This window comes from Schistocerca piceifrons, chromosome 6 (genome assembly GCF_021461385.2).
Source record: "Schistocerca piceifrons isolate TAMUIC-IGC-003096 chromosome 6, iqSchPice1.1, whole genome shotgun sequence".
In the NCBI taxonomy this organism is placed as follows: Eukaryota; Metazoa; Arthropoda; class Insecta; order Orthoptera; family Acrididae; genus Schistocerca; species Schistocerca piceifrons.
The window spans coordinates 530,185,477-530,197,018 of record NC_060143.1 but is presented as its reverse complement, the minus strand read 5'-3'; the positions used below and the strand labels follow the sequence as shown (position 1 = coordinate 530,197,018).

At 41.5% G+C, this 11,542-nt stretch overlaps 1 protein-coding gene across 1 annotated transcript in view; it reads right to left on the bottom strand.

Moving 5' to 3' along the window:
* Positions 1 to 1,565: 1,565 nt before the first annotated feature.
* The window catches only part of LOC124802915, a 647,078-nt gene continuing 637,101 nt past the window's right edge, over positions 1,566 to 11,542 (bottom strand). The window contains exons 5-6 of the mRNA XM_047263984.1: positions 7,630 to 7,776; positions 1,566 to 1,884 (exon numbers count right to left, since the gene is read on the bottom strand). Coding sequence (XP_047119940.1) covers positions 1,764 to 1,884; positions 7,630 to 7,776 — 268 coding nt within the window. The 3' untranslated portion in view covers positions 1,566 to 1,763. The remainder of the gene's footprint in view (positions 1,885 to 7,629; positions 7,777 to 11,542) is intronic.

The window sequence follows — 11,542 nt, the reverse complement described above, 5'->3', positions numbered from 1 at the left end:
GATTAATGTGCAAGACACATAAATATGGATGATACAAGAAAAGTATGGGCACGCCAACTGCACAGTTTTGCGAATTCTTGAACTTTGAAATCATATGAAGAAAAATAATTGTTCAGATAGTGTGTATTAAAACTACAATTTTTTTAATGTCATGTTCACCATTCAAGAGCATTATAAAACTTTACATTTGATACTATAAAGTCTACTCATACACAGCACACATTATCATTTACTCTTATATACATTGGCTTACTTTCGTTATAACCTACACACTTTTCTTAGAAACTATGTTAATGAATAAAAATTGTTCTCAGTAAAATGGCAGTGTTGGCTGGAGGAGGTGACGTCAAATATTGCTTTATTGACATCTTATAACGGCACCCTTTGTTGAGGCTTTGGATGACACGTTAATCGTCTCCCTCAGAGAAGTCAAACTCCCTGACGGAAGGTGTTGTCATCATTCTCACATCGACTCCGTAAAAAGTAAAAGAGAAGCAACTGCTGTACACGAGTGACGAGGAACAGATCTTGCAGTTTACGACGCCATCACAGCATTGAACGACGTGCAGCATCTCAGAAAACACCGACTTAATAACGTCTACTTTTATGGTACTGTTCTTCGGTCATCATTTTGCGGCGAGCGTAACATTAAAGAAAAGAAACAACTGAATTTTCCCTCCCTGCTAAAAAAACGAGCAAAACTTTCATTTGGCTCAGGGAACTTTAATTTTCTAGTATGAAGAATCTTTTAGCTATGAAACATGGCTTCATGTTCCCTATCTATGTTATTCACAGTTTTATTGGATTTCTCAAAAACTCTGATTACATTTCTTTCTTACGTCACTGATTCATCCAATATACATGTATGAACAACTGTGACATCTCTCGCTAGAGCTGAAATAGATATTTAGGTGACACTTGTTGATCGTTCTTCCCTTCCGCCGTAATTATTGTATTTCCAAAGAATTTTGTATGTAGAGAAAGCTGTTAATGAGCAGTCTCGTAGGAATAGGCACCACGAAATGTCAGCTGGGAGATGGTCTTGAGGCATGGTAGGAGCAAACTGCCTTGACCCCAAGCGCAATAGGATTAGCGAAGATACTGTGGCAGACAAGTCTTTACACTGTTAAGTTGGGGGCAATATCGGTAGTTCAGACTGTAGCGCCGAACCAGCTGATGCACTTACTAGCTGGGGGACAGTAAGATGGAAGTGGAAACGGGAAGACATTACTCTTAAACATACTGAGTGTAACCAGTGAAGACAGTAAGATGATTTGTGAGTTTCCTTTATGACGTGATGCGTCCATTACTCACCACGAACATTTTAATTACCCACAGCTACTTACGTAATTTCCTACCAGAAATCTGGCACTGAATAGCTCGATATGATTGTTGTTGTTATTTACTGACGGCATATATCCCGATAAATACATCTACACCCTGAAACGACTGACACACTGACCAACTCTGACAGCAACTCATCAACCGCAATAGGACACAACTTAATCTGCACGAAGTCGGAATTACCATTACGCGACACTTGTCACGAGAGTGAGCGACAGGCTAAAGACGGGAGGATGCGGTACGGCGTGGTTAGTGTAGTTTTGGAGAGTGGTCGCTGATGAAAGCGTGGTACGTCTAGCTCTCGTGGACTACCGCTGGCCGGCAACAGCTGAGCTGAGAGTTGACCACCGCTGGTGTCGAGTCGTCACGGCGACGCGACGTTTCGATGCCTCCGCCTGGACCCCTCTTCAGCAGGCCGCTCAGTGTCTCGCCTTGTCCCACGCAGACAGCCGCTCCCTCTTGCGCGGACAGCGGCCGGCCTTGCGGATGTAAGGCCCGTACTCGCAGTCCGGGTAGGCGCACTCTCCGCTCTGGATGCAGCTGAAACAACGCACGCGTCTGTTTAGATCTTTCATTATTACTAATTTACTCCATCAGAATCCAGAAATATACAGGGTGGTCCATCTGAAGTTACGGATGAGATTACCGAGCGAGGTGGCGCAGTGGTTAGACACTGGACTCGCATTCGGGAGGACGACGGTTCAATCCCGCGTCCGGCCATCCTGATTTAGGTTTTCCATGATTTCCCTAAATCGCTCCAGGCAAATGCCGGGATGGTTCCTTTCAAAGGGCACGGCCGACTTCCTTCCCCATCCTTCCCTCATCCGATCAGACCGATGACCTCCCTGTCTGGTCTCCTTCCCAAAACCAACCAACCAATCGGATGAGATTATCTCGAAAACTATACATCGGGTAAAAATAGTGAGTAAGAGAACTTGGTAAGCTCAAAGGGGGACATCAAATTATACTACACGTGACCTCCAGCCCCCACCCCCTTGGGTGGGGCGGGTGGCAACTTTTAAGTGTTAAATGGAAACACCCATTTTTTTATTGCAGATTCGGATTCTCCATAAAAAAGTAATCAAGTTTTGTCTTAAACATTTTTTTAAACCACTGGCAGATGGCGCTGAAATCGAGAAAAATTAAAACTGGGGAAGAACTCCGATTTATTTAGAATGATCCAAGAATGACGCATCAAATCGATACAAAATGTGCACCAATTCTTTCATTACGCGAAATTAAGCTTTTTTTTATTTTTTTTTACAAAATATATCCTACCCGCCACAGTTTTTGATGGAGGGAGGCGGAATGGTATTAAAATCTCGTTAGGGAACTCTTCACAATTGCATTACTCCAGTGTGCGATTTGCAGGGGAGGATGGGGGAAATTTCCCCCCCTCTGCATCAGACCATCCCCTCCTCTGGTTTTAGTTTATGCATCCCAAGCTGGGATGTTTATTTCCCACGCACTGGAGTAAAACATATAATTTAAATTTGTGGAGTCGAACACTGAAAGTTTTTAATAAGTCTTACTATTAATATTATTAATATGTTTCAGTTTTCTATCATCAGAATTCCCCTCGTATACCTGTATATAGATGATTTTGTAAATAAGCTTTACCTATTATGTACTTTTAAAGGTATAACAAGGGATGGCTTTTCTGATAGTGCATACGCGTGAACAGTGAGTATCGGCATTAACATCTATTTATAAATAGCTGTTTAACCATGCGTAACGCCACGGTCCAAGCTAGTAACATATATAATTCTACTAACCCCCTAAGACATCCCCCCCCCCCACTGGTAAAAGCACAAATTGCACCCTGCATTACTCACCCGACTGTGGCACTACCGTGGCCAAACTGCGAACTGTGGCTCCGTATAAAGGTCGGCGCAATGCTATCAGCCGGCCGCTGTGGTCTCGCCGTTCTAGGCGCGCAGTCCGGAACCGTGCGACTGCTACGGTCGCAGGTTCGAATCCTGCCTCGGGCATGGATGTGTGTGATGTCCTTAGGTTAGTTAGGTTTAAGTAGTTCTAAGTTCTAGGGGACTGATGACCACAGGAGTTGAGTCCCATAGTGCTCAGAGCCATTTGAACCACGTCAGTTCACTTTCAGATTGTGAACCGTAAACATCAATTGACGAAAGTAAGTTATTCTTTAGCGAAATATGGATCACTATCCCACTCCAGAGATTGTTGTATGAGAGATGGCGCTAAAATCGAAAAAAAGTAAAATTGGGTACGAACTCTCAAAAATTATTCAAATGGCTCTAGGCACTATGGGACTTAACATCTGAGGTCATCAGTACCCTAAATTTAGAACAACGTAAACCTAACTAACCTAAGCATATCACGCATCCATGCCCGAGACAGGATTCGAACCTGCGACCGTAGCAGCAGCGCGGTTCCGGACTGAAGCGCCTAGAACCGCTCGGCCACAGCGGCCGGCCGGGAAGAACTCCGATTTCTTTAGAATTATGCGAGAAAAACGCATCAAATCGATAAAAAATTTGCACCAATTCCTTCCTTAAGCCTAGTTAAGCTAGTTTTGTATAAAATATGCTGTATCCTACATTTAGCAATACCCAGGAACAACGACATGGACGTAGAAGAACGATGTTGCCATGGGGTGCTTCATTAGTGTAAGTCCCCTTGTGTCTCACATGTTGGGGTGCTTTATTAGTGTCAGTCCCCTTGCCTTTCACAATTTGGGGTTGTTAATTATTGAAATTAGCCACGAAGTAATTGTTCAAAATTATTCCCATTTGCTTCAATGCGTAAAGTCAATCGTCTGCGAAAGTTTTCCACAGTTTTGAGCAGCACATCCCGTGGTATGGCTGCACAAGCTCTTCGAATGCGTTGGTCCATATCGTTTTGGGTTGTGGGCTCTCTTTCATAAACAATATTTTTTAAATAACCCCACAAAAAAAAAATCAGGAGATGTTAGGTCTGGTGAACGTGGAGGCCACTGAATTGGTCCGCCGCGTCCTATCCACCGACCACGGTACCGAAAATTTAAAAGGCTCCGCACATTAAAACATAATGGGGAACTACTCCGTCATGTTGGAACCACATTCGTTGCCTAGATTCTAAACCAACATCTTCCATTAGCTCCAACAAATCATTGCGGAGAAGTTGTAAATAAGATTCCCCAGTAACATTTCGGTCAAAATATACAGTCCTATCAAGTAACCGTTTAAAATTCCACACCATACCATTGACGACCATTTGTGTTGATTGTCAACGGGTCTGTGCCAGTGTGGATTGACATGGGACCAATAATGACAAACATGACTATTCAATTCGCCATTGTTTTTGAATGTGGCTTCATCGGTGAACATAACGTATCTAAAAAAATGATTGTCACCTCTTATCATTTCCAAGGCCCATTCGCAGAAATGCACGAGTATTTGGATATGTTTCGGCGTTAATGCCTGTGTCAGTGTGATATGATACGCATGATATTTAAGTGCCTTCAAAATCCTCGAAACAGTTGATTTCGGTATTCCAGTTTGTCTCTGAATTGGACGACTACTGCCGGCCAGTGTGGCCGCGCGGTTGAGACGCTTCAGTCTGGAACCGCGTGACCGCTACGGTCGCAGGTTCGAATCCTGCCTCGGGCATGGATGTGTGTGATGTCCTTAGGTTAGTTAGGTTTAATTAGTTCTAAGTTCTAGGCGACTGATGACCTCAGAAGTTAAGTCGCATAGTGCTCAGAACCATTTGAACCATTTTTTTGGACGACTACTAATTTCTGGATCCAGTTGAAGACAGGCGAGAACGGTAAGGGTACGAGCGACATTTTCATTGTATAGGCGATGTCGAGGTGGACAGTGCATGTATCCATTTCGAGCTCATTGAGTGCAATTTCGATTAATGTTTTCGCTTGTATGTAATCTGTTTTGGAAACGATCCGCGTACAATTGCGCAGCTGCAGCGTAATTGTTATGGCATTCACCTAAAATTAACATCGTATCAACAATCTTTGTAGCAGGATAGTGAGCCACGTTTCGTTAAAGAATAATTTGCTTCCGTCAGTTGATGTTTACGGTTCACAATCTGAAAGTGAAGTGACGTCTGATCGCATTGCACGGACCTTTATACTGAGCCATAGTTCGCAGTTCGGCCACGGTCGGGCGAGTAACGCAATTGTGAAGAGTTCCCTAACGAGATTTTAACACCATTCCACCTCCCTCCATCAAAAACTGTGGCGGGTAGGATATATTTTGTAAGAAAATAGCTTAATTTCGCGTAATGAAAGAACTGGTGCACATTTTGTATCGATTTGATGCGTCCTTCTCGGATCATTGTAAATAAATCGGAGTTCTTCCCCAATTTTTTTCTCGATTTCAGCGCCATCTGTCAGTGGTTTAAAAAAATGTTTCAGACAAAACTTGATTATTTTTTTATGGAGAATCCGAATCTGCAATACAAAATGGAGGTTTCCATTTAAGATTAAAAGTTGCCCCGTTCCCCACCCAAGGGGGCAGGAGCTGCGGATCACGTGTGGTTTCCTTTGATGTCCCCCTTTGAGCTTACGAACTTGTATTACCCACTTTTTTTACCCGATGTATAGTTTTCGAGATAATCTCATCCGAAACTTCAGATGGACCACCGTGTATAGAGCGAGTAACGAGTACAAGTGCAGGTGTTTTTATATACGGTACCTTGACATGTACACACATCAGCGTTTGCTTGCTTTTTCTCTTTGTCGAACAGTCTTCCCACCGACACATTACAAACTTCACAACTTTAACTGGACCGCGACGTGAACGACGCAGTATAATCCTTTTTGCACCTACCCATTTCCACTTCAGTACCTGACTTCCTGCCCAAGGGAAAATAAGTATTAACGGTTTGCTCTTGTCAGTCATAATGATTGGGCTGCAAAAGAAGTAAACACTGATGTCACGGTGTTCAGTACACGGTCCTCCCTCACCAACAGAACGGCCTGCATTTACACCCATTACTCGCAGTGTAAGGGAGAGTATTGTACCGTGAAACACTTTTTCAGGCTTTCATCTGTAGCCAGCCAGCACTCTAATACAAGTTTAAAACATATTTCTAATCATAGCATTTACTTTGTGGTGTCACCGCCAGACACCACACTTGCTAGGTGGTAGCCTTTAAATCGGCCGCGGTCCGTTAGTATACGTCGGACCCGCGTGTCGCCACTGTCAGTGATTGCAGACCGAGCGCCACCACACGGCAGGTCTAGAGAGACGTCCTGGCACTCGCCCCAGTTGTACAGCGGACTTTGCTAGCGATGCTACACTGACAAATACGCTCTCATTTGCCGAGACGATAGTTAGCATAGCCTTCAGCTACGTCATTTGCTACGACCTAGCAAGGCGCCCTTACCAGTTTATATTGAGATTATATATACTTTTGTATCATCAAGAGCGATGTTCTCCAATTATGGATTAAAGTTAAGTATTACAAGATTTTCGTACTTTATTGCAATTCTCAAGAGATTGTCCTGTTCCAGACCTCACGCCAGTCTGCGTGTATTTAAACGCGTGCATTTCGGCCTCCACTAGCAACACGGAGTTGGCTCTTCTGCCAACACAGCATACTTTATGTCTTATAGTTTTTTTCTGAAATTACAAAATTTACTCCCGAAAAGCAAGGTTCTTCCAAATGTGAAAAAGTGTTCCAAGGTACGCAATGACCACGAACCTAGTAACAAATATTGTATTCAAATGTAAAGGTTTTTCAGTCGAGTAAATTTTGTCTATAATGTATTTAATAGTCTTTGCGCATTATTACTTTATTACATATGAAGAATCAGTAACAAAAATCAAATTAACGAGAAGTATTATTTAAAAAAAAAAACAGTTACACGCTAAAAACCTTCTGAAATCGAAGCTATTGGCAAACTACACAAATTTCCACTTTTAAGGCGGGGAAAATTGTGAAGGCATTAAATAAATTTAACGCCAGATACTCTACGCCAGGTAGTACTTGTCCATGTTATTGAGTAAGTCGTGACCAAATAAGATGAATCCGAGACCCGAACCTGGAACATTAGCTTTCAAAGCTTGGACAGTAGGAGAGAGGTACCGCCGAGGACGATCCGCAAATCGTGGCTGGATGACTCAGTCGGAAAAAGAAGTGCCCCCGAAGGGCAAGGTTGTGGATTTGAGACTCGATACCGTCCATTGTTTTAATCAGTGAGGAAGTTTCAAAACATGCTACACTCTCCTGTACACTCTTTCTGGGTCCCAGACCTGATCCTCGATGACTGTCTACTTGAGGTCGGAGTCACTAGTGGCGGGTACTCACTACTTGTCCCTGGTGGAGAAGTAGTCCTTGCCGCGGCGCAGGCGGGCGCAGCCGGCGTGGTGACCGAAGCACTCGCAGCGGCAGCTGGCGCCGCCGTGCAGACGGCGCGCGGAGAAGGCGCTGGGGCACCGGCAGCCGCCAGCGTGGCTGCAACACGGCGCGACGCCGGCCGCAAGTCACACAGGTGCATAGATTGTTGGACAACATAGTTGTGCAGATGAAGCAGCAATTAGTACGATTAATCAATTATTCGAAAACAGTCTTAATCGCATTTATTATTCCTGTCAGGAAGTTCGTAGTAATAGACGGCAAATCATCGAGTAAAACTGAAGTGATATCAGGTGTTCCCCAGGGAAGCGTCCTGGGACCTCTGCTGTTCCTGATCTATATAAATGACCTGGGTGACAATCTGAGCAGTTCTCTTATGTTGTTCGCAGATGCTGCTGTAATTTACCGTCTAGTAAGGTCATCCGAAGACTAGTATCAGTTTCAAAGCGATTTAGAAAAGACTGCTGTATGGTGTGGCAGGTGGCAGTTGACGCTAAATAACGAAAAGTGTGAGGTGATCCACATGAGTTCCAAGAGAAATCCGTTGGAATTCGATTACTCGATAAATAGTACTATTCTCAAGGCTGTAAATTCAACTAAGTACCTGGGTGTTAAAATTACGAACAACTTCAGTTGGAAAGGCGAGCCAAAGGTTGCGTTTCATTGGCAGGACACTTAGAAGATGCAACAAGTCCACTAAAGAGACAGCTTACACTACACTCGTTCGTCCTCTGTTAGAATATTACTGCGCGGTGTGGGATCCTTACCAGTTGGGATTGACGGAGGACATCGAAAGGGTGCAAAAAAAGGGCAGCTCGTTTTGTATTATCACGTAATAGGGGAGAGAGTGTGGCAGATATGATACGCTAGTTGGAATGGAAGTCATTAAAGCAAAGACGTTTTTCGTCGCGGCGAGATCTATTTACGAAATTTCAGTCACCAACTTTCTCTTCCGAATGCGAAAATATTTTGTTGAGACCAACCTACATAGGTAGGAGTGATCATCAAAATAAAATAAGAGAAGTCAGAGCTCGAACATAAAGGTTTAGGAGTTCGTTTTTCCCGCGCGCTGTTCGGGAGTGGAATGGTAGGGAGATAGTATGATTGTGGTTCGATGAACCCTCTGCCAAGCACTTAAATGTGAATTGCAGAGTAATCATGTAGATTTAGATGTAGATACCGCCAACCGGTTTCAACCCAACGTAGGGATCATCTTCTGGGCGTTTACACTGTGAAATTATGGATATTCGTCAGAAAGACTCCATTACACAACAGCTAAAATTACGTAAATTTAAAATATGTTACCCATTGGTCGACTGCTGGTGGTGTCACTCCTGTCTACATCACGGCATGAAACTATGCGAGTCTAACCCTTCGTGTGGGCTTAAATAGCGTACTGAGATCACGTGAATGGACGGCAACAACCCCAGCGGCGATCAACGGAATTTAATACAGTTTATTATGTGTAATTACTAGTCACCTTGGTTTAACATAAATTTAAGTGACAGTAAATAACAGAAAACGGAACCATTCCATTTAAAAAGAGTTACAATTATAGTGTTAATTATAAAATAATAACAAATGTTCCGTAGTAAACTCGTAAAATTCGTAAAAGTATATTACATTCTGTGGAATAATATAAAGTAAAAAAATTTGTGGCACACGAAAACTGCTGTCGTCTTGTATTATAATATATCTATTCGTACATTTACGTAGAAAACATTTGAGTCAATTTACTAAAATGGCTAATATGGAAGGACTACAATGCCCTCTACTCCTCGTGGTGAGGACGTCGTTGCCATGGATTATAAAGCGAATATCAGTAAATTGACTCAAATGTTTTCTACGTAAATGTACGAATAGATATATTATAATACAAGACGACAGCAGTTTTTGTGTGTGACAAATTGTTTTATTTTATATTATGGCACATAATGTAATATACTTTTACGAATTTTACGAGTTCACTAGGGAACATTTGTTATTATTTTATAATTAACACTATAATTGTAACTTTTTTTAAATTGAATGGTTCCGTTTTCTGTTATTTACTGTCACTTAAATTTATGTTAAACCAAGTGACTAGTAATTACATATAATAAACCGTATTAAATTCCGTTGGTCGCCGCTGGGGGTGTTGCCGTTTATTCACGTGACCTCAGCACGCTGTTTAAGCCCATACGAAGGGTTAGTGTCGCATAGTTTCCAGCCGTTATGTAGACAGGAGTGACACCACCAGCAGTCGACCAATGGGTAACATATTTTAAATTTACGCAATTTTAGCTGTTGTAAATGGAGTCTTTCTGACGGATATCTGTAATTTCACAGTGTAAACGCTCAGAAGATGACCCCTACGTCGGGTTGAAGCCGGTTGGCGGTATAATAAAAATAAATGCGATTAAGACTGTTTTTGAGTAATTGACACAGATGCGGTTGTCTATTCAGTGAAATAACACGTAAGTGAATAAAGTGATATTGCAACTTCCAGGCCCTTATGTGATCCGCTTCCACTCTATAATAAACCAAGATTATTGGATTTGGCAATATTCGTTGTGGTTTCGGTAGTAAAGTACGAAATTCATGGTCTTTACGCAAGTACACTATGCTCTCAATTATTACTGAAATTATACTCTTTTCCAAATTCGTCTATAATATTATTAAACATTTTTGGGAACTATGACGTGAACAGGTTATAGTACAGAAACGTGGGCATGCTGTAGATTTCACTTTACAAACAAATTTTGTCCCTACAAAAATTGTCATTTCTTTTTGTTTTATATCATTTATAACTAATAGCGTGTGGACTTGATTATTTTCCGAATTTAATGTATGTGACGATAAATGAAACTTTGAAAGAACTATTATTATCTTTTTGAAAAACATATTCAGTTTCTGCAAAAAACGGTTTATTATGATACGAAATGTCGATGTAAACAGACCTTATCACATGGCATTTCTTGAAATTTTACAATTTTATTTTACAAGAATATCAAATACTTATTACTACAGCTATTCTCAGATTTTTGTATGTATAAAATTGACAGAAGTTTGCCCACACTCTTCCTCTCTGTAAAAATCCGATGTTATGGTGGTCACAAACTCGAACAAATAGCTTCAGGAGCGTTTTGCAAAAGTATAAATTGCTATGTAGAACTCAATGGTCGCGATATCAGTCAGTATGCAGAGCTTTGTAGTATGTCTTTTGTAACGAAGACTTATGGGCAAATGTTTTTCTGTGATGTTAACAATATTTATTGTTTATTTTGATAAACACAGTCTTGATCGCATTTGTTTTAATTTTTAATTTTTAGATGATCTTATAAAAGAGCATCTTCAGATCATACGTGATTATTATGCAGCGTCGCCATGACACACATTTTTAACATTTTTTGTACAAGCACGCGCGAGGGATATGATTTCTCGTTTCTTTTTTGTCAATACAGATAAATCTGTATGGTTTTACTTGTTTCTAAAGGTTAATGGAAAGGTCTACTGCGTTCTTTGCGATATATTCGAATTAATTTGGACTTAAATGTCACTAAGAACATCTATATCCGCGTGTGCAAGTAATGAAATGGCGAAGGAAAAAGGAAAATGACATTTGGATGCTGGAATGTGCAAGGTATGTCCATAAAACTGAATATATTACCAACAGCTGGGCTATATTAATAATATATTTAAGAAAGGGGATCGCAAAAGCTGCTCGAACTATTGGGGAGTTTGTGTTATAAACACATTAATGACAATTTTTGGGAAAATGATTAAAAATAAGCTGGACATAAATTTTAAAAACGAGGATGAAGAATGTGGCTTCGCAGCTGGTAGATCACGCGAAGACCTTGACAGTCTCAAAATGAATGTTATC